This window comes from Chaetomium tenue (assembly GCF_020726465.1).
Source record: "Chaetomium tenue strain MPI-SDFR-AT-0079 chromosome Unknown F5144scaffold_1, whole genome shotgun sequence".
Classification (NCBI taxonomy): Eukaryota; Fungi; Ascomycota; class Sordariomycetes; order Sordariales; family Chaetomiaceae; genus Chaetomium; species Chaetomium tenue.
In genome coordinates this window covers 1,902,835-1,922,340 of record NW_027117329.1, presented here as the reverse complement: position 1 = coordinate 1,922,340, position 19,506 = coordinate 1,902,835, and the positions used below count along the sequence as shown (strand labels likewise).

The window sequence follows — 19,506 nt, the reverse complement described above, 5'->3', positions numbered from 1 at the left end:
CGAAATGTTTGAAGGCTCTTGTTCTGGCAACGATTGTCATCGGACTTTGGCAATAGCCTGCCTCGGGACTTGGCTCTTTTTCATATCGATTGATCACCGGCCGCCATGGAACTGGGCCACACCTGACCAGACCGTAGAAACGGCCTACATCTGCGGCACCGCGCGTCAGATTCCCCGGAATTCTACAGGCCGCCTTGGAGACATCGGCCGGCCATGCAAGCTGAAGGTACAGACCCATGAGGGTTTTGTTACTGGAAAGTGCGCGGCCGGGCCATGGCTTGTTCACCAATCCGTTCAGGTCTCCGTTCTATCTTTGCCAGTTTGAACCTTTTTGATCCTCTGAGAATAGACCGGCAGGTTAAAGTGTGTTGAGTGTCCCGCATCCGCCCTTGCGTCCTTCGTATCAAGTTCTCCGCCGTGTAAACACAGACACGGCGATCTAACCTACATGGCCCTGAGTTGGCCACCTCCCCGGTCCATCTCTTTTCGTCTCTTCTCGGCTCTTTGCCGTGGGAAGATCTAGTTGCGGACCGTCCACGCTCCTCAACTTTTCTTTTCTTTCGTATCCCCGTTTCCTTTTTTGGATATCCACCTTGAAGGTTGAACCACCAAACTAAGCGCTCATTCCTTATTTTCATATCCCTCCCCGAAGCCATGAACGGGCACGCCGCCTCCACCTGGGGACTTGCCCACGAGGAGGAAAAGGCGACCTTCCTCAACGACAAACCCCCACCAGACATCGAGCGCGATGCCAGACACGCAGACGTGACCTCCCGTTTCTCAACCATCACCTATGCCCCTCAACAATGGACGGCAACAACACTCCCCTCCCGCGCCGCTCACCGGGTACTAACCCAACTGCCCGCCCTCCTCCGCCGTACCCTCTTTTTCCTCCTCCCCAGCTTCGTCCAACCACTTTTCTCCCGCCAGCGCCACCATCACCACAAGAACAACCCCCCTTTACCTCCGCGTCCGACAGCCCCCCAGCCCGGTCCAACAGCCTACCTTGACGGCATGCGCGGCCTAGCCGCCCTCATCGTCTTCTTCTGTCACTTCCTGTACACCAGCTTTGCCATCGCCCCAGGATACGGCTCCGGCAGCGGTACTACTGCTGCTACCACCACACCCACCGCTAACAACAACCACTCCAACCCTCCCAACCCCCCGAACCACCACCACCACCTCCCCCTCCTCCCCTTCATCCGCCTCCTCTTCTCCGGCCCCCCCATGGTCTGCGTCTTCTTCATTATATCCGGCTACGCGCTCAGCCTCCGCCCCTTAACCCGCGCAGCCACCACCACCACCACCCAATCCACCGGCACCACCTCCGCCCTCACCGCCCTCACCTCCCTCATCTTCCGCCGCTTCCCCCGCCTCTTCCTCCCCGCCTTCGCCTCCACCCTCCTCATCACCCTGCTCGTCGCCTCCGGCATGTACGAGCGCACGCGCGCCGTGGCGGCTAACCCGGCGCTGCTGCGCAATGTGCGCGAGCCGCATGTGGGGTTCGACGTTAATGATAATGGTGGTGGTGGTGGTGGTGGGTCGGTGTTGGTGTTGGCGGTGTGGGCGTGGGCGGGGGAGATGGCCCGGTTTGTGCACGTGTGGGACTGGCGGGAGTTTGGGGGGAGTACGGTGCTGGATGTGCATCTGTGGACGGTGCCGGTGGAGTTTCGGTGTTCGATGGTGTTGTTTTTGACGTTGGCGGGGACGTTGGGGCTGAGGAGGGGGTGGCGGTTGGGGGTGGTGGGCGGGTTGGCGGTGTTTGTGTATTGCAGTAAGAGGTGGGAGATGGTGTTGTTTTATGCGGGGTTGGTGTTGGCTGAGTTGGATGTTGCGAGGGGGGCGCATGGGCGTGCACCGGTTTTGCCTGTGCCTGTGCCGGGGTTGATGTCGGGGTCGAACAGCCGGGCGAGCTCGCCGTCGCCGTCGGGCCCGAAACGGCGCACCGTGAAGCGTGCTATGTGGGCGGTCCTGAGCATTGTTGGGCTGTTCCTCATGTCTCAGCCGGATGAGCGCAGCGCCGAGACCCCCGGGTGGGTGTTTCTCACGAGCTTGATACCGGAGTGGTGGACGGACGAGCATAGGTACTGGCAGAGCACGGGCGCTATCTTGTTCGTGCTTGCCGTGGGGAGGTCGAGGGGGTGGCAGCGCTTCTTTAACCTGCCCGTGCCGCAGTACTTTGGCAAGATCAGCTATGCCATCTACTTGATGCATGGCCCCGTGATACACACGGTGGGGTACGCCATCGAAGGATGGGCCTGGGGGTTGACGGGGACGGAGGGAAGGGCATATGAAGCGGGCTTTGCTCTGGCGGCCGTGTTTGTGGTGCCGATTGTGATTTGGGTGTCGGATGTGTTCTGGCGGGCTGTCGACGCCCCTATTGTGAGGTTCGCGAAGTGGTTGGAAGCAGTGTGTTCAAAATCTGATTAGACGGCGTTAATAGAAGATGGCTTTCACGGTCAGTAATATAGAACAGGAACCGGTGCCGAGATTAGAATAAAACGACCTTCTACCCACCGTTGTTTCTACGTTAAGTCCCATGGTCCCAGTCGAGCCTATATGCAGCAACGTGCTGCCATTATATTTGTTCTTTTCACCATATATTACCGTGGACCTTGGCTATACCCTCCTCAATTGAGAGCTGTCTTTTTTCTCCACTGGGAGATATCTCTCCCTCAAGGTTTCTTCCACGCTCTTCTTCATCTGCTCCTCTCTCCGCGCACTGTCATACCTCTCGGCCAGCGCCTTCTCAATATCCGAGACATGCAGCAACTTCGCCTCTGCCTTTGCCTCAGCCCTTTCTTCCGCCAGGTGAACAGCCGCCTTTGTCCTCCCCACAAGATCTTGAGCCCTCTCCACCCCCCTCTCAACCGCTCCCCTAGCCTCCTTCACCCCCGTCGCCACCACCTCCCTCGCCTCAGCCACAACCTCCTTCGCCTCCTCCCGCATCGCCTGCGCAACCACAACCGTCGTATCCCCCGCCCGATGCAGCGCGTCACTCACCCTGTGGTGTCCGGCCTCCTCTTGTTGTGGATGCCACATCGCACCCCAACCACTGGGCGCTACAACTTGTTGTTGTTGTTGCTCCCGCTGCTGCTGCTGCCCCCCCTGCGACGCAGCATGTGACGGGACAAACACGACCTCCTCCACCTGCACCGGCTCACGAGACAGCCGCACCCCAAACAACCCCGCCACGCCATCCTCGGCGCGCTCCCTGGCGCGCGCCCAGTCCTTGTCCTGCGCCCAGCGCACCGCGGCCAGCACCTCGCCGTTCCACCTCGTCTTGGCGGCCTCGAGGAAGGACGCGCCGGGGCTGCCATCGCGTTGCTGCTGCTGTTGGTGGTGCTGTTCGAGAGTGGCGCGCGGCCGGTAGGTGCCGTCGGGCAGGACGGCCGAGGCGTTGCGTCGCCGCGCGGCGGGTGGGAGGGTCGCGTCGATGTCGGGGGGGATGAAGAGGTCGAGGGTGGAGGCTTGGGACCGGAGGACGGCCGACTGCGCTTGCCGGTTGCGGGAGTGTGTGAGCAGCGTGAGGTAGGTGAGCGAGAGTGTTAGCGTCACGCCGCCTGCCTGTGGAGGGGTTAGATGAGTTGGTTAGGTGGGGTTGGAGCTGGAGAGGTGTTGCATACGAAGCCGGCGGCGAAACCCATTGTTTCTTTCTTTCCCCTTCCTTCCTTTGGTGGGGTGTGAGTTATTTGATCGTGGTGGTTTTGACGGTTGAAATCCAGATTGACGATGTCAATCAGTCTAGAGTGTGTTGCGGCCCTCTCCCTTATCCTGGCCAAAGCCTTAATGGCTTTGCCGTGATTTTGCGCCTAAAATTGGGCGGACCGTTGTTGGTGACGTCGGTAAGTCCGTTTCGGGAGCTGAGATCGAAAACGGATCGAAGCCTGGCGGGTGTTCCTGGCACGCACTAACCTAGAATTAGTGGGGCCGGCGATCTGGACTTCAGTGGCACAGTGGCCCGTGCTGCCGGTACGCTGCCGTGACAGGGACCAAAAAATTCACGGTGCTTCCGAGCTCGACAGTCGCGGCACAATCCGACTCAACTCCGACGACAGCTTCCATCACCCAAGCCAACCCCTCGCTCCACGCCCTTCTCCGACCGAATTTAGACCCGGCCTCACCCCAATTACAACACCCCCCCGATAGCCCACCATGGCGGGCGGCCACATGAAATACCGGCAATTGTCGCGAGACTCAGCACATCGCCAAGCCCTCCTCCGCAACCTGGTCACCTCTCTGATTAAGAACGAGGCTATTCAAACAACATGGCCCAAGGCGAAAGAGGCCCAACGACTAGCCGAGAAGCTCATCACACACGCCAAGAAGAACAACGAGGTTGCGCGGAGGAAAGCACAAGGAATTCTCTACGTTCGTCTTCCCCGAAGCCCCGGCTTCCCCCACACCATCATCACCCCTCCCCCACCCAACCAAACCACCACCCAACCACCAACCAAACCACCACCCAACCACCACCCACCCCACTAACCCCTTCCACCCCCCCAAAAAACAGACCCCCCACGAACTCCTGCCCAAGCTCTTCGGCGAGCTGCGCGAGCGGTACGCGGAGCGGCCCGGCGGGTACACGCGGGTGCTGCGGACGGAGCCCAAGGACAAGTACAACCAGGCGCCGTCGGCGATCCTGGAGCTGGTGGACGGGCCCAAGGACATGCGCTTCGCCATGACGGCGGCCGCCGTCGCGCGCGACCGCAGCCTGGGCAAGCGCCACACCGACCTGACCCAGAAGAACATCGCCAAGGTGACGCGCTACCGCCGCGAGGGCCGCGAGGCGTTTGAGGCGATGGTGGGGAGGGTGGAGAACATGAAGTTGCAATAGATGGGTTAGGGGGGGAGGACGGGGGGAGGGAAAGGAAGGAAGGGTGTGGTTGGGAGGGGTGATGTGGGTTGGGTTGGTTGTGTTGCTGGGGCAGGATGGAGTAGAGGGGCATGACATCCTTTGCATATCCATCATGAGAACTGTACATCACGAATGGATGTAAGATATGGGACCATGACACTGTATGTGTTGTTTATACTCGGCGTACATTATCAACATAAAACAAACTATGGAACAAACACCCAACCCTCTACACAAAATCAAAGGTATCTCCTTGGTCGTGGATCATCTTCCCCACCCTCGACGTCCCGACAATCCGCTCCAGCTTTATCACATCATACTTGGAAAACATGACCCTCACCACCCCCTGCCCGTGCTCCACCAGCAGGGACTGCTCACTCTTCTGCAGATACCCGCCCGCGATCTCCTGGTAGAACAACGGGTTGTCCGGGAGCGCGTACATGATCACGCGCTTGACCCCCTTGATCTGGTAGCGCCTGAAATGGTGCGCCCGCTCTGTGTACAGTAGCACCTTGTGGCGGCCGTTGAGGAAGTGCGACCGCGCGCGCGACGCCTCGGGCACGTCGGCGTACTCGGAGATGGTGCCGAACGAAACGTTCTCGACGGCCGGGCTGTTGGCGAAGTAGTTGCGCACGCGCACGAAGTCGAGGTACGACGGGATGAAGACGAGCGTGCCCGCCGCGTCCCGCCCCCGGTGCCGCGCCAGCATTGGCACGATGGCCTTGGTGAAGTAGGCGAACCGCGCGTCCGGGTCCGCCGCGATCGACCCGGCCTCGAACCGGCTGAACGTCTGCCGCGCCTTGACCGGTAGGTGCTGGATCGTGCCGGCCGACTCCTGCTGCAGCCGCGCCTTACCCGCCCAGTTGTGGCAGTGTGTCCGCAGCAGCTCGGCTAGCTCGGGTGTGTTGAAGGCGCTGAAGATGACAGTCTGCCGGAAGTGCTTGGCCTGGTCGTCCAGGTACCAGCTGCGCACCCGGCTGAAGTCGCACCCGTGCGCGTCCTTGGGCTGGATGTTGAGGTGCTCAAAGATGAACTCGACGTGCTCCCAGTTTTGCATAAGTAGGGCGTCGGCTTGGTCGACAATGACAAGCTCGATCGAGCTAAGGAAGTCGAAATCCAGTTTCTTCTCCTCCTCGGACCCGATGGCCATGCGGAGACCGAGCGGGCTGGCGAAGATGATATCCGAGTTGTAGAACTGCGAAAAGTACTTGATCGTCTTCCGGGTGAACTTCATGCCCAGTCGGAACATGTCGTCGTCGCTTCCCGAAAAGAGATCCTTGAAGTCGTCGGGCTTGTCGTTGGAAAACTTGGATTGCTTATCGATGTAGCCGTCTTCAAACCGCTTCCGGTTTTCCTGCTGGTCTGGCTCACAGATGGAGACGATCATGTCGACCATCTTGACGCACGACTGTCTGGTCGGAAGGAGCATCAGCACCTTGGGTCGCGTGAAGCCTTGATCTCTCAACTCCAGATCCTCGTTGCCATCAGCCCTAGAAAGCCTAGCGTTATTCTTGACGATTCGATCTCGGGTTCTGCTACGGGTTAGCGGCGAGTCACGTCAATATTGTTAGGTGCTTTACTTGAAGACATGGTTGAGGGCATGGAGAGAGGCCATCCGCCTGACGCCCTGCGACCCCGCGACAGTCCGGTTGCAGTAGAGCATGTCCTGGTAGTTGAAGAGCAGCGGCGCTATTGTTTGCTCAACCTGGTCAAACTTGGCATGTTTGGGAGCCATGGCCTCTTGTAGTCTCTTCTTGAGTTTCAGGTCCGAAATGCCCGAGATTGGTGCCGGAAGCGGCTTGGCCGCCGCATCCCCAGCATCGGGAGAGTTGAAGAAGACCCTTGTCGAGTTGGCTGCTATCCGTTCCATGCGCCATTTATTCCCCTGGATGGCTTCCAGTCGTGGTCGCAGCACCTCTTCTTTAGGGTCCGCAAAGTGCACCTCGAACGGGTCGGAGATATCCAGGTCGTCGTCCTCGTCAAATAGATCTTCTGGTGCCGCGTTCGTCGGGTCCTCTTCCGGCTCTTCAACAAAATCGACGTCCCGCTCCTCGCCATCCTCCTCGCTGTCGGCGGCCTCTGGCGCTGCCTCCGTCTTTGTGGACTCTGGCCTCTGCTCCGCTGAAGCGTGATCCAGCTTCCGCCGCTTCGCTTTCGGCGCGCTCTCTACGAGACTCCGCATTAGACTCAAGTAGGGCTGGGCAGACTGAGTCTCCTCCTCATCCTCCTCATCAGAATCAACCTCCATGGCATCTGATTCGTCCTCCGATGGGCTCTCACTCTCCGCCTCACTCTCAGACTCACTGTTTGGTCAGCACTAGGAACACAGTTTTGATAGCGTCATGAGGTGATACATACTCCTTGGAAGCTAGCCTCTTATCGTCAAATCGGGCACCTCGAGGCGCTTGTGCCACTGTTCTTCCTCGTCCTCTCCCTCTCCCTCGAGACGACCCCCTTCCTCTCGTCCCTCCGCGACTGGGTCCTCCTCGGCTGGAGCCCCCGCGAAATCCACCACGGCCACCTGGAGCCATCTTGAAGTCAATATTAAAAATTTCGCAGTATTGGAAGCTATTTTTGCCCTTGATGGTTGATGTAGTGAGTGTCGGCGGCTTGAAGAAAAAGTTGTATGAAATTGAAATATTTCAGCCTTGTCAGTTCGACAGCCACTCAAACCCAATTGCCAAGCCCTGCACCCCTGTCCCCTGTCCCCTGTCCCAATCTTCCCGTAGCCTTGCACGCCACTTTGCATGGCGGGGCTTATCTTAGCGCGCACAACCAAGTCCCCCACCCGCTACAAAACCAAAAAATTCGAGGTGCAACGCCCAGATCGAGCTTGAGAGAAAAGAACGGCTCCGGTTTGCCTGCGACGACTTTCCCCGATCCTCCGCGACCCGCCCAACTCCCTTGTTCCTACCCCATCAGCTTCCTCCAATTTTCTACGACCGGGGAACCACACCACGCCCACTCCCAGCACTTCAGGAACAGGAACAGGCAAAGGAAAAGGAAGGAAATTCGACAATATGGCTGTTGAGCAGGAGCACTTCGTCCACCTCGCCCGGCCCCTGGCGCCTACGTCTATGGGTTTTACCGGTAGTGCCCCGCTTACCGTGCACATCCAGCCCCAAGTATGCCCGCCCACCCCTCAACCACATCCATTCGCAAGACGTACCCGGCACCTCCCTTTTACATGTGAAAGGGAACCTATACGTCGTATAGATTTGGGTACTTTGGAATCAAGACATTGACAATGCTCTCCCCTGCTAGGCCGTATTCTCCGTCATCGACCATGCCGTCCGCCGCGATACCCGCGACACACAGTCGACAAGAGTGATCGGCGCCCTCGTCGGCACCCGCAGCGAAGATGGCAGCGAGGTCGAGGTGCGGAGCACCTTCGCGATCCCGCACACGGAGAACGAGGACCAGGTCGAGGTCGACGTCGAGTATCAAAAGAACATGCTCGCCCTGACCCTCAAGGCCTCCCCGCGCGAGACCCTTCTCGGGTGGTACACGACCTCGCACGAGCTCAACAGCTTCTCGGCCCTCATCCAGAACTTCTTCGCCTCGCCCGAGACGGGCACCTTCCCGCACCCGGCCGTGCACCTGACCATCTCGACGGAGCCCGGCGCGCCCATCGCCACCAAGGCATACATCTCGGCCCCGGTGGCCGTATCGGCCGAGCGCGCCGCCGAGTCGTGCCTCTTCATCGAGGTGCCACACAAGCTGCTCTTCAGCGACGCGGAGCGCGCGGCGCTGGGCACGGCGACGGCCGCGGCCGAGACGGAGGCCCGGTCGGCGCCCGTCATCTCCGACATCGAGACGCTCGCGCAGTCGCTCGAGTCCGTGTCGGACCTGCTCGAGCGCGTCTCGGGCTTCGTCGGCGAGGTGCTGGACGAGGAGCGCGACGGCAGCCACGCCCTCGGCCAGTACCTGATGAACGCCCTGTCCCTGGCCCCCAAGGTCTCGGCCACCCAGATCGAGGCCGACTTCAACAACCACGTCCAGGACGTGCTCATGGTCAGCTACCTGGCCAACACCATCCGCACCCAGATCGACCTGGCCCAGCGCCTGGCCACCGCGCCCTTGGTGGGCGGCGACAAGGAGGGCGGCGAGAAGGGCAAGGATGGCGAGGAGGGCGGCCGTGGTGGGAGGGGAGGCAAGCGGGGTGGTGGTGGTCGTGGCGGGCACCGTGGGGAACCGAGAGAGCCCAGGGAGCCGAGGGAGCCTGCCGAGTAGGAAGGGCGAAAGGGATGATACTACGATTAAAAGAAAAGAGTACAGCGGGGGGGTTTCTTCAGGCGGAATTCTCTTGTTATCGCAACATATCCCACCATCTTGTCTCTGTCTCACTTCGATCCGCCTGTTGGGTTAGGTTTTTCGTGCACACAGGAGCGGTCGTCTCAGGGGGGTGGAGGTCAGAACGAGGAGGGCATCCCGCTCGGCATGACAGGCAGGGCAGCGAGGCGGCATTGATTACATGTTGGAGGAGGGAGTGTAACACACCATTCTGAGACAAACCGTCTCTAGGTGGCGTGAAGTTTCTAGAGATACTTACTGGCTCTCCACGCTAAACAAAAAATGGGATGCCATGGCGTTGGGCGGCGGTCGTAGCATAGAAACGGCCAAGGGCAATCAATATGAGATTCGATCACGGAACAAAAACGGATGGCATTTCATCTTGGAGTTTATTCTGCACATCTATAGGTCTGAATAATGGTGATGCCATCGTGGCCAGAAATTTTATATCGACCCATTAGTCTTTGCGATGTCTCACTTCGGCGACCCCGTGCAACCGTCCCAAACCACCACACAACAGCCACCCGCCCGTTTCTTTTCGTCGTTACGTATCCGCCCTTCGGAGATGAGCAGAGAGGGCCTTCGTTGCTCCGTGGCGGTGATTCTTTTCCTCTCCAACAACAACAACAGCACCAAGCATCGCCTCTGTATTCCCAAAACGCCCTGATGCATGCGGCCCCACCAACCATGTTACGCTTTATGAACCATGTATCCATCTAACTCCTGGCACCGCTCTCAATGCTTAAACTCCTCTCTTAAGTGGAAGGCTTCTGCGGCAATGTGGCGGGGTTGCCGTAGGTGGGGAGATGACTGAACGTCTGACCCGGCCCCGGAGGTGGCCCTGCCGGCTTGTTAGGCATGTGCATGGGTCCGTTGGGGGGCATATGTGGTGGGCCGTGGGGCAGCGGCGGTTGCACATGGGGAGGCTGCTGCACACCGTGGTACGGTGGCATCGAGTTGTTGGAACCCTGCCTCGTCATACCATATGGCCCGGGCGGAGGGGGCCCAAACCCTGGCTGTGGCAGTGGCTGCTGGTAGCCGGCGTAGCTCATGTGCGGCGAGTGGAACTGCGGGCTACCATGCCGGGGGCTCGATCCTCCATAAGGACCAGACACATGCGGCGGCGGCGGCGGTTGTAGAGGAAGTCCGTTACTCGGAACGAACGATTGCGTTTTCGGATTGAACGCTTGCCGGTTATAACTGCCCGGGATGGGATGTTGACTCTTGGGATCGCTCGGGTTGACGTGCGCCGGGAGCTGCCCGTAAGCATAAGGAACCCCTGGCGGGGGCACGGGGCTAGACCGAGGGGGGTATACGTTCTGAGTATAGCCTTGCTGGGGCCACGCTGGCTGTGAGATGCTTGGCACAGGACTGCCGTACGGGCCACCGATGGGATTAGGGGCGCGGTAGCCCTGCTGTTGCTGTTGCTGCTGCTGTTGCTGCTGCTGCGGTGGCGGCGGCGGCGGCGGCAGCACAGCCTGGGGTACGGCCTGGGGTACAGCTTGCCCGACATTTTGTGGGACGGCCGGAGGCATAGGCGGCGTCGGGTACTGCAGCCGGGTTAGACTGCGGGCGACAGTAAAAGGTGCACAAACATGGAAAACTTACTGTGTGCATTCCGGCGTATTGAGGGTTAAACCCGTTGTTGGGCACCATCTGCGGCGTGAATGACTGGCCTGGTGGGTATATGGGCTGCGGTGCGCTAGGATATGGCTGCTGGAATTGTCCGTTGAACGGGGCTGCGTTCACCGGGAAATATTGGGGCGCAGAGGGACCCCAAGTGGGATGTTGAGGACACCAGGCAACATATTGAGACCGCGACTCAAAGCTCTCCGAGTCGTCTCGACGCTTCGTTTTCCTCTTGCCGTTGTTGGGCTTATCTTTTGCCGACACCGAGCTAGCCCGGGATACTCCGGTGCTATCTTCGCCGTCTATAGCCCCACGATTAGCTGGGAGGACATCGGAATATTTTACACTAAACCTACCCTGGTTGGAGTTTTCCGTCTTCTCGACGCTTCCGAATATCCGCTGTCGGGCTTTGTTGTATGCCTCTTCACGCTCCTCTCTAGTGAGTCTGGAATAAGGGGTTAGCACGAGCAGCCCCCGCGGATGCGGTAGGAATTCGTACTTCTCCTTCGATGGGCCGTTCTTGTCCTTGGAGTCGCTACCCGCTTCTGACGTCGGCTTTGAAGGACCGGCACTGGCCGTACCCAACTCTCCGTCCTCGCCACGGCGCATGATCTTCCGTGGTAAGAGGACCGGGGCGGGTGAACCGCTGGCGGGCGTGCTCACCGTCGCGATACTCGACAACGAGGGGGGGATCCTGCAAAAAGGTGTGCGAAAGATGCGCACGGCTCCCGCGGCTGCCTCATAAGAGTGTGTCATATGGTAATAATCAGCAAGCCTGTGAGTCAACATTCTGCAAAACGAGTTGCTCGGGGGCAAGTCCATGTAAGGCTCTCTAAAGGGTCGTGTTAGTGCCTGAAATAGAGTAAGATTATGGCAGCGGGAGCATACTTCGAGTCCTGAACAAATTCGATGACTTGCTGCTCGAGTCTCAGCAAGAATATGCGGTCCTTGGGTGACTGCATTGCCTCAAGAAGTTTATCGTCGGGGTTCTGGCTATAGAAAGCGTTTGGTGCCAGGGCATCAGGAGTCGCTGTACCACCGACCAGGGACACTTTCGGGTCCGGTACCACCTGCTTGTCCGAGTTGCCGCTTTGTGGTGTGCTGACACCCTGGTTCTTGGTTCCAGCCAAGATGTGATGGGCAGGAAGACCCCGCGGCGGCATATCCCCGATCTGGATACGCTGGATGCGAGCCGCAACGTCCGAGCCCATGCGGGAACTAGCCATGTAAGACCCGCGGATCGAAAACGCATCGTCGTCCTCCGCAGCGGCCTTGACACTTGCACTGTCGTCAGGCCGCAGTGATTCCTTCTCGTCCAGCGCGAATGTCGTGCCGGAGGTAATACTCTTGCCGTCTAAGCTGGGGGGCTTGGTCCCTAGCTCCGAGCTGGAGTCGGCTCGCTGCGACGTGTCGTCTGACGGGGTCTGGCTGTTGCTAACTTTGCTCAGCCTTTCGGGCATACCCGCTAGAGACCCGTCGACGACGAGATTGAGCGGTGACTTTGCTTCCAATTTGAGGTCTTTCAGTCCGCTGACGATCTTGGAGTCGGCGGGATTCTCATTGCCGGCCATTTGGTGCATACTGGGAGATGATACGGCGGGGTTCTCGACGTCGGCAGAAACAATGGCAGGCGCGGCCGTAGAGACGGCAGTGTCTCTTCTATCCTTGACAGGCGGTGCCGCATCGAGCGCTCTGGTGGTAGCAGGAGGCTTGGAGCCTTTGGGCGTCGACGCTGCGGCGACCTGAGTGCAGGATAATGTCAGCTAAATGCGTCCAGATAGCAAGCCGCGAGTGGAGGTGGGATATCGATGGCCACATACCCTTGCAAACGACATCTTCTTCCCTACGTCGTTCACCATGGTGGGAATAGCAGCCATGGGTACAGCTCAAAATATCCCCGGGAGACACACGGGGTGGTACACAATCCCCAGAGACAGCGATATCGAGGCACGAGGGCGCGGGATGGTCGGTCCCAATATGAGCGAGTGAGCGGGGAGGATACACCGGCTCCAATGTGTGGCCGGGCCGGGGCAAGACCGGGACGACGGATCCGAGGAGAAATCAAGAAATGAAACGGAGCAGGGCTGTCCAGACCGAAGGAAGAGCGCAGGTAATCATCGTGTGGGGGGTATCAGAGGAATCAGGCAAGGTTGACGATTTCCCCCGAAACAGCAACGGCGCGATGCAGCAAGAGGCAGCGAGTGCGTGCGAGATACTGCTGCGATGGATGCAGCGTTGAAGTTGATTTGGTGCACAGTATCGTCAACCGGGTCAAATACGACCGCAGTTGTTTGAGCGTCGCAATTCCAGACGTCCGTGCTCGGTCTGGAAGCAAGGCCGCCACAATTGGGCGGTTTGAAGAATGGGAGATCTGAGCCAAGGAGGGGGGTGCGATGTCCCGGACAGATGTGGTTGCACAATGGAACCTGGAAGGAATTCTTGGTGAGGAGGCTGCTCTGCCTGTGCGGTCCCCTCCACAGGTGACGGAGGCCTAAGGCGGCTGTAACACTTAACAGGCCCCACACTGGTTCTTCCCAACCAACCCTTGTCCTTCAAACCCAACCTGCCAAATAGCGAGGTAGTGAAATGCAACAAGGAAGGGATGAAAATGGTAGGTCAAATGGTAAATAAAAGAGGTGCTGAGCTGATATTGCGGAGAATAGTTTATAGCCAAAAGTTTGATACGTAGTTTCTTTGCACCAACTGCAAATACCGGCAATGCAGGCATCCGCATGCTTGGGGGCAACCTAAACGCATGGAAGCAACGCTCTTGCCAGCCGCTCGTGCGAGCCAGGCGTACGTGCTTTGAAATCCTCCTTCAAGGGTCATAGTAGCTACAGTGTTCGATACTCTGGAGATTCGCTGGTTACCTAAGGCAGCTGGCCAACCTACAGGTTGACTGCACGTGCCGAGAAACCTCAGCGCGACAAGCAATGAGGACAAGCTCTGGACTAGGGATCCATAGTTAATCCTCGTTTCTTCCATAGCATAGCCAGGTACGCATAGATGATCAACGATAAGAAGGTCCCCGAGGACGAAGAAACGTCCAGTGAGACACGGTGACGACCTCGAAGAGCAGCAGGTGCACAGAGAAGGAGTCCGTGCGCAGCCAATGCAGAGGGGTGGCTCAAATTCTGCCAGAGGAAGAAAAGGAAAAAAAAGGCGGTGACCGTATGTGTCTTTGGGCTTGTGTATTCATTACGGTAATAACTAGTATTCATACGGCATGGCTGGTCAATTTCACTTCAATCACCGACCAAGCTCAACAACACAACACGCAAACAGAGAACCTCTCAACCCTGTGGTTTCAACGTCACTTCTAGCCCTTGCTATCTGTTACAGCAGTGGATATAATAATTGATACAAACGCTGAGTGACAGTTTCACGCTGCAATATCCCAGCACCTCGCCAACGCAACAGCACGCGACAGCCTGCGAGGGCTCTCAACGGACCTTATCCATCATCGTTCACCTCCGACCTCGAATTTCGGTGTCGACCTATAACCTGAGCGTCGAGTTGTGAGCTTGTTGTAGCCATCGACGAAACGAAACAATTCCTTCATAGAGGCCGAAATGCATTCGTTCCGAGGCCGTAGCGGGCCGTCCAAGGCTACACCATCAAACGTGCAATGCCAAAAGTGCCTGAAACGAGATAAGTGACCGCCCCTTCCAAAACTCACGTTCTCTATTAACAGACGCAGAACGCCACTACTCGTACGAATGCAAGTCGGTGCCGCAAGAACGCCCCTATATTGCCCGGCCTTCTCGCACACAGCAACTGTTCAACCCTAAGCTACTGCCGAAACTCGCAAGTGAAACACCGAACGCTTTACAGGAGAAGTAGGTTATTAATCCCCAGTGGCACATCTTCACGAGACGTTAACAATGACCATAGGAAGGGGGTGGCCGATGAAGAGCTAGCCAAGCGGGAGGCAGAAAGGGCCCGGAAACGGGAACGTGAACTGGACGAGGACGCCGCTTTGAGGGACTCGCCACCACCCAGGCGGCACAGGTCGCCATCCTACGATTCAGTATCCAGTATCTCTACCCGATCCCCGTCTCCAGCCCCAAGGCGGACCCGCAGTCCCGAGCGCCAGGAGAGGCGACGGGAGTACCGGAGCCCTTCGCCTCGAGGTTCCCATGGCCGCAAGCCGTCATACGACTCGTGCGATCGTTACTCTCGCGGTCCCTCAGAAAGCCCGGCACGCGGCTACCAGGCTAGAGGCTCGCGGCCGCCGCTTTCTCCTTCACCCCGGCGCTCTCCTCCGGCGAGATCCGAGCGCGGTGGTCGCGAAGCTAGACGGTATGGCTCTCCTGATTTTGATGCACGTGGAAAGGACTCATATGCCAGGCGGGCATACTCAAGTTCCAGATCCAGATCTCCAGTGAGACGGGAGGGCAGGGGTGACGGACATGGTCCTGGTCGTTATCGGGATAGGGATGATCGGGGCCACCGGGGAAGGAGCCCATCGCTCCCGCCACCACCGGCACCCCGGCAGCCCTCCCCGCCACGGGAGAGAAGCCTCAGCCCCTTCAGCAAACGGTTAGCTCTAACACAGGCCATGGGCAGGGGTAGGTGAGGATAGGAATTTTGGGTATCATATGCCATACTTTTTGTAGGATCCATGTAGCTCACCGGCAGCCCCAAATAAAACAACACCAATCTGCAAAGCCAGTCCCATATAAGGCGCCCAATCATGCAATGCCCATATCCCTCCCTCGCCCAGATGATGCTAAATCTGTGCACCTTTCAAGCCATCCCAAACTCAGCCGCCTCCGCCTCCCTCTCCCTCCGGTTCTCTTCCTCCTCCTCCCGCTCCCGCAACCTCATCCCCTCCACAATCGCCGCCCCATCCAACATACCCTCAGCCTCCGCATCCCCCTCCTGCTGCCCCCCCGCACCACCACCACCAGCACCACCCCCAGCCCCAGCATTCGCAGCAGCAGCCTTCTTCTCCGCCAGGCGCTCGCGCACCAGGCGAGCGATAGCATTCTCCGTACGCACGTGGAGCACCTCGGTGCGCAGCGCCAGCTCGCGCTTGAGGTCCCAGTTGGGCCGCTTGGGCTGCAGCTTGAACAGGTCGATGGCGGGGGCGCCGCCGCTCTGCTGCGCGTCCGCGTCCGCCGCCTCCTGCCGCCGCGACTCCTCCTCCAGATCCCGCGCCTGCTCCTCCAGCGTCGCCTGCCCCTGCGCGAGTGTGGGTGGCGCCTCGAAGCCGAGCTTCGGGCCTTTGGTCTCGAAGTCGTAGTTGCGGCCGGAGAGGTGTAGCCGGGCTACGTCTTGGGTGGGTGGGTCTTGGGTGTTGTTGTTGGGGTTGGGATGGGCGGTGGTGGTGGTGGTGGTGGTTGGAACAAAGTCATCGTGTGATGTGGTTTCGGTTTCGTCTGCGTCTGCTTCGGTCGGCTGCTTGCGCTTCAACGATTTGAGCTTGGCGAGGCGCGCTTTACGGTCGTCTGAGGCTGCGCTTAGGGTTGCGTGGGAATCCATTGTTGGATTGGGTGGCAGGTTCCTTGGGTGGGTAGTCTGGGTTTCGGTGGGTGTACGAAAGAAGTCGAGGGTGCTCTTCCTCTGTTTGTGATGGTTGCAGTGGAAACGTGCTGTGGCTGCCGGGAAGCTGGAACCTCAAGTGACGCTAAAATCTTGCCTGCCGCGCCCCGAGCCATGTATTGTATGTAATTACGGGCAATATGGGTTGTACTGTACGCCGCCACTTACCAAGAAATTATTTACGGATACCACTCAGCGGCATGTTAAACTTTTGCTTTCATGTTCTCTGGATTCGTTGATTGCGCATTCGATACAGGCTACGATATCCCTTAACCCCCAACTCGACTAGCCGCTACCCGGCGAGCCGTGTCCGGTCGCATCATGATGCGCCATGCCGGGCAGGCCTCCCGGACGTGTGCCACATTAACACGAGGACCACGGCCCTTAAACGCACGACTCGCCCTGCACTTGCGGCACTCAAGAGCTCTTCATACCGATCCTGATGCTCCTAACGCTGCCGGTCTTACCGATTCAAGCCCCGCGCCCAACAACCCTTTTCCCATCAACCCCACCGAGCAAACAGCACAGGAAAACTCGAGGGCCGACCAGCCGCAACGAAGCCAAGGGGCCGCCAGAGACGAGCAGAGAGGTCTGAAAGGTTTTGGGGATCAACTAAACCGAGGTCGCTTCCGTCACAGGGAGCTGCGCAGCAAAAAATGGGCGTATCCGCAGGACCGGTTCCCCCGCATTCGTTTCGCGCTAGAGAAACAACAAAAGCTCACGGGGCAAAACATTGATTCTCTCATAGCAGAATTCAGGGACTGGAACAAGCATATAAAAGTCGTCTTTGATCGTCTAAATGGAGTTGAGGCAGATCGCCCGAGGAGGAACAGAACTGAAGGCATGGAGACCGAAGGCATGAAGACAGAAGGCACCCAAACCGAAGGCATGGAAACTCTCGAGAAGCTCCTAGCTTTTAATACGGTTGAGGACGTGAGGTCAGCGTGGCTCGCAATGCCCCAGGAAACCCGCGAGTCCAACTGGCTGGGCATGATGAAAGCTGCGCTGGACTCTCGGCTCGAGAGCATCGCCATGCTGCTAGTGGCCACCATCGGAGCAGACCGCACGCCAGGCTGGGCCGTGACAGACATCTTTTCCGTCCTCGTCATATGGTACTCAAAACTGCCGGAAGCTAGCCGGAAAGACCAGCAGATCCAACTCCCCGAGTTACTCATTCACCTCCTCCGCTATTTTCCTCCGAGCCGCTACCGGTTCCAGCAATGGACCCTCGGGCAAACCATGTCCGACTGTGACCCCGATTTGGTGGCCGAGATATACGCAGCGCTGCAAGAGCACAAGCACCCTCTTCACTGGAACACCAAGCTCAAGATCGCAGGGTGTCTTACGAAGAACACAAAGTACAAGCTGGCTGCGCTCAGGCTTTTCGAGAGTCTCTTTGACGACCCCAAAGCGGATATTCACGGCCGTCGCTGCGCGGCATTGGCCACCGAGCTCTTCACGTTGCCCCATGACTGGAAAGACCGGCGGACGCCGATAGAGGTGCGATTGCTCGCCGAAGCGTTCGAGCGTGTCGTGGGTCGCGGCCTCTCGCCGAACATCGTGACATATACGGCCATGATTCGGGCATTGTGTTCAACCAACCAGCTGGACGCGGCTTGGAAAATCTACGAGGTCATGCGCAATGCAGGCACCACGCCGGACGCCCACGTCTTCTCTGTCCTCCTGAACGGGGCCAAGCGTGCTCTCCGCCTTGGCTCAGCCATCCGAGTCATGGAGGAGGCCACACCCGATGCCTTGCGAGCACCTTACATCTGGAACGACTTGGTGCACACCATCCTTTTGGCTGCGATGGAAGAAGCCCCCCCGATCACGCTCAGCCAGACCCCGGAGCCTCTACCGGCCTTTCCCTCTATGCTCCAGGTTTATTCCAAGTTCTTCGATGTGAAGCCCCTAGAAAAGCTCATACCTGGTGGCTTGGAAGTCCCGACAAATCATGTTATTACGGAGTTGGCTTGGCATGAAAAGTTGGGCCCCTTCATCGACCAACTACCCGCCGCCGCCCCTGATAAGCTCGTCAAGCCCGGCCTCGAAATCCTAGGCATCATGCTGACGGGCTACACCAAGAGCCTCTCCACCACCGACGAGATCCTGGCGTTCTACACGCACTTCCGAGGCTTGCTATCCAAGCGAGACCCGCTCGCTATCAAACTCCTAGAGAAGAATACACGCCCCTATGACCTCGTTCTCAACTTCATATCGCGCCGCCCCGGGATGCTGGGCGTAGCCGTCGACATCGTCACGCAGATGCTCCAAGACGGTGTCCGCTCCGCATCTGCTCTCAGGCGCAGCCAAGCCACGCCCGACCCGGAGGAGGAGGAGGATCAAGACCCCGAGCAAACTCACAACCAAGACAACAACAAAGCCCCATCCACCAACAACACCCCCACCGCCTACTACCACCCCCCACCAAGCGTCTACACCTGGACGCTCCTCACCCAAGCCTTCTGCTGGCAAGCCCACCCGCGCACCGCCATCCGCATGATCCGCATGATGCGCCGGCACGGCGTGCAACCCAACCACCGCACGTGGCACGCCCTTCTCACCAGCTACGCGCGGCGGCAGGACGTGGCCCCCGTCATGGCCGTGCTCGACCAGCTCGACCAAGCGGGCTACCAGCCCAACCGCTACACCATCCGGGCCGTGGCCAAACTACACGGCCACGAGCCCATCCTCGACCAGCTCGACGAGCGCGCCGGCCTGCGCGACCAGAAGCTGTGGGCCCACATCGAAGCCGCCGCCGCCGCCGACCCGCCGCTGCCCTTGCTAAGGTTCCGCGCGGCGCGCAGGCGGGCGCAGAGGGAGCGGTGGAACCAGGACAGGGGCCCGTGGGCGGAGCGGTGGGACGAGTGGGCGCAGGCCGACTACACCGACTACATCGACCAGGCCGAGCCGTGGGGCCTGCCGAGGGACGCCCCGGCTGGTGATCGGGGGCGGCGTCGTGTGCCTAGTTGGTGGGGGGAGAAGGAGGAAGGGGGGGTTGAGGATAGGGAGGATGGGGAGGGGAGAAGGGGGGCGGTCTCTGGCGGGAGGGGGAAACAGCCTGCTCGGGAGCAGGCGATGTCGGACGAGCAGCTGGATGCGTATCTGCGCATGTACGACGAGCTGGTGTTCATGCGGACAGGTCAGGACATGGAGAACCCTGGCGACCAGGACGACGA

General features: G+C 59.0%; 11 protein-coding genes across 11 annotated transcripts; 6 read left to right on the top strand and 5 right to left on the bottom strand.

Moving 5' to 3' along the window:
• The first annotated feature begins 446 nt into the window (after nt 1-446).
• F5144DRAFT_636090 (acyltransferase family-domain-containing protein) lies at nt 447-2,524 on the top strand. Its single transcript, XM_066792625.1, has one exon. The coding sequence runs from the start codon at nt 655-657 to the stop codon at nt 2,428-2,430; it is 1,776 nt and encodes a 591-aa protein (XP_066648164.1). The 5' UTR covers nt 447-654; the 3' UTR covers nt 2,431-2,524.
• Nucleotides 2,479-3,860, bottom strand: F5144DRAFT_501372 (uncharacterized protein). The gene is made up of 2 exons (XM_066786392.1): nt 3,627-3,860; nt 2,479-3,567 (listed from the first exon to the last, which is right to left on the bottom strand). Exons 1-2 carry the CDS (start codon nt 3,645-3,647, stop codon nt 2,620-2,622), a joined length of 969 nt encoding a protein of 322 aa, XP_066648163.1. The 5' UTR covers nt 3,648-3,860; the 3' UTR covers nt 2,479-2,619.
• A 144-nt stretch (nt 3,861-4,004) lies between these two features.
• F5144DRAFT_554437 (mitochondrial 54S ribosomal protein bL17m) lies at nt 4,005-5,075 on the top strand. Its single transcript, XM_066787852.1, has 2 exons — nt 4,005-4,371; nt 4,514-5,075. The coding sequence occupies exons 1-2, from the start codon at nt 4,156-4,158 to the stop codon at nt 4,835-4,837; spliced, it is 540 nt and encodes a 179-aa protein (XP_066648162.1). The 5' UTR covers nt 4,005-4,155; the 3' UTR covers nt 4,838-5,075.
• On the bottom strand, nt 5,076-7,483 carry F5144DRAFT_554436 (U3 small nucleolar RNA-associated protein 25). The gene is made up of 3 exons (XM_066787851.1): nt 7,217-7,483; nt 6,439-7,161; nt 5,076-6,390 (listed from the first exon to the last, which is right to left on the bottom strand). Exons 1-3 carry the CDS (start codon nt 7,387-7,389, stop codon nt 5,088-5,090), a joined length of 2,199 nt encoding a protein of 732 aa, XP_066648161.1. The 5' UTR covers nt 7,390-7,483; the 3' UTR covers nt 5,076-5,087.
• Nucleotides 7,484-7,586: 103 nt separating this feature from the next.
• F5144DRAFT_554434 (eukaryotic translation initiation factor 3 subunit F) lies at nt 7,587-9,520 on the top strand. The gene is made up of 2 exons (XM_066787850.1): nt 7,587-7,983; nt 8,123-9,520. The coding sequence occupies exons 1-2, from the start codon at nt 7,879-7,881 to the stop codon at nt 9,089-9,091; spliced, it is 1,074 nt and encodes a 357-aa protein (XP_066648160.1). The 5' UTR covers nt 7,587-7,878; the 3' UTR covers nt 9,092-9,520.
• Nucleotides 9,521-9,906: 386 nt separating this feature from the next.
• On the bottom strand, nt 9,907-12,639 carry F5144DRAFT_542978 (uncharacterized protein; the record flags this gene model as incomplete). The annotated part of the gene is made up of 6 exons (XM_066787212.1): nt 9,907-10,701; nt 10,760-11,082; nt 11,137-11,225; nt 11,280-11,612; nt 11,669-12,522; nt 12,601-12,639. The coding sequence occupies 6 exons, from the start codon at nt 12,637-12,639 to the stop codon at nt 9,907-9,909; spliced, it is 2,433 nt and encodes an 810-aa protein (XP_066648159.1).
• Nucleotides 12,640-12,848: 209 nt separating this feature from the next.
• On the top strand, nt 12,849-13,155 carry F5144DRAFT_588483 (uncharacterized protein; the record flags this gene model as incomplete). Its single annotated transcript, XM_066789938.1, has 3 exons — nt 12,849-12,890; nt 12,953-12,981; nt 13,014-13,155. 3 exons carry the CDS (start codon nt 12,849-12,851, stop codon nt 13,153-13,155), a joined length of 213 nt encoding a protein of 70 aa, XP_066648158.1.
• Nucleotides 13,156-13,236: 81 nt separating this feature from the next.
• Nucleotides 13,237-13,882, bottom strand: F5144DRAFT_554429 (uncharacterized protein). Its single transcript, XM_066787849.1, has one exon. It carries the CDS (start codon nt 13,763-13,765, stop codon nt 13,445-13,447), a length of 321 nt encoding a protein of 106 aa, XP_066648157.1. The 5' UTR covers nt 13,766-13,882; the 3' UTR covers nt 13,237-13,444.
• Nucleotides 13,883-14,247: 365 nt separating this feature from the next.
• F5144DRAFT_25200 (zinc knuckle-domain-containing protein) lies at nt 14,248-15,444 on the top strand. Its single transcript, XM_066783454.1, has 3 exons — nt 14,248-14,431; nt 14,484-14,619; nt 14,675-15,444. Exons 1-3 carry the CDS (start codon nt 14,353-14,355, stop codon nt 15,357-15,359), a joined length of 900 nt encoding a protein of 299 aa, XP_066648156.1. The 5' UTR covers nt 14,248-14,352; the 3' UTR covers nt 15,360-15,444.
• An 85-nt stretch (nt 15,445-15,529) lies between these two features.
• F5144DRAFT_588481 (cwf18 pre-mRNA splicing factor-domain-containing protein) lies at nt 15,530-16,660 on the bottom strand (the record flags this gene model as incomplete). The annotated part of the gene is made up of 2 exons (XM_066789937.1): nt 15,530-16,233; nt 16,624-16,660. The coding sequence occupies 2 exons, from the start codon at nt 16,658-16,660 to the stop codon at nt 15,530-15,532; spliced, it is 741 nt and encodes a 246-aa protein (XP_066648155.1).
• A 498-nt stretch (nt 16,661-17,158) lies between these two features.
• F5144DRAFT_467238 (uncharacterized protein) lies at nt 17,159-19,102 on the top strand (the record flags this gene model as incomplete). Its single annotated transcript, XM_066784997.1, has 1 exon — nt 17,159-19,102. A coding segment is annotated over one exon (1,944 nt), but the record flags the coding sequence as incomplete, so codon positions are not given.
• Nucleotides 19,103-19,506: the final 404 nt, after the last annotated feature.

Coding starts and splice junctions, on each gene's coding strand:
- F5144DRAFT_636090 (XM_066792625.1), top strand. CDS start 655: ATGAACGGGCACGCCGCCTCCACCTGGGGACTTGCCCACGAGGAGGAA.
- F5144DRAFT_501372 (XM_066786392.1), bottom strand. CDS start 3,647: ATGGGTTTCGCCGCCGGCTTC. Junction 3,568..3,626: donor TGGGTTTCGCCGCCGGCTTC/GTATGCAACACC, acceptor ACCCCTCCACAG/GCAGGCGGCGTGACGCTAAC.
- F5144DRAFT_554437 (XM_066787852.1), top strand. CDS start 4,156: ATGGCGGGCGGCCACATGAAATACCGGCAATTGTCGCGAGACTCAGCA. Junction 4,372..4,513: donor AAGCACAAGGAATTCTCTAC/GTTCGTCTTCCC, acceptor CCCAAAAAACAG/ACCCCCCACGAACTCCTGCC.
- F5144DRAFT_554436 (XM_066787851.1), bottom strand. CDS start 7,389: ATGGCTCCAGGTGGCCGTGGTGGATTTCGCGGGGGCTCCAGCCGAGGA. Junction 7,162..7,216: donor AAGAGGCTAGCTTCCAAGGA/GTATGTATCACC, acceptor CTGACCAAACAG/TGAGTCTGAGAGTGAGGCGG. Junction 6,391..6,438: donor GCCCTCAACCATGTCTTCAA/GTAAAGCACCTA, acceptor AACCCGTAGCAG/AACCCGAGATCGAATCGTCA.
- F5144DRAFT_554434 (XM_066787850.1), top strand. CDS start 7,879: ATGGCTGTTGAGCAGGAGCACTTCGTCCACCTCGCCCGGCCCCTGGCG. Junction 7,984..8,122: donor CCGTGCACATCCAGCCCCAA/GTATGCCCGCCC, acceptor CTCCCCTGCTAG/GCCGTATTCTCCGTCATCGA.
- F5144DRAFT_554429 (XM_066787849.1), bottom strand. CDS start 13,765: ATGGAAGAAACGAGGATTAACTATGGATCCCTAGTCCAGAGCTTGTCC.
- F5144DRAFT_25200 (XM_066783454.1), top strand. CDS start 14,353: ATGCATTCGTTCCGAGGCCGTAGCGGGCCGTCCAAGGCTACACCATCA. Junction 14,432..14,483: donor CCAAAAGTGCCTGAAACGAG/ATAAGTGACCGC, acceptor CAGACGCAGAAC/GCCACTACTCGTACGAATGC. Junction 14,620..14,674: donor CCGAACGCTTTACAGGAGAA/GTAGGTTATTAA, acceptor CAATGACCATAG/GAAGGGGGTGGCCGATGAAG.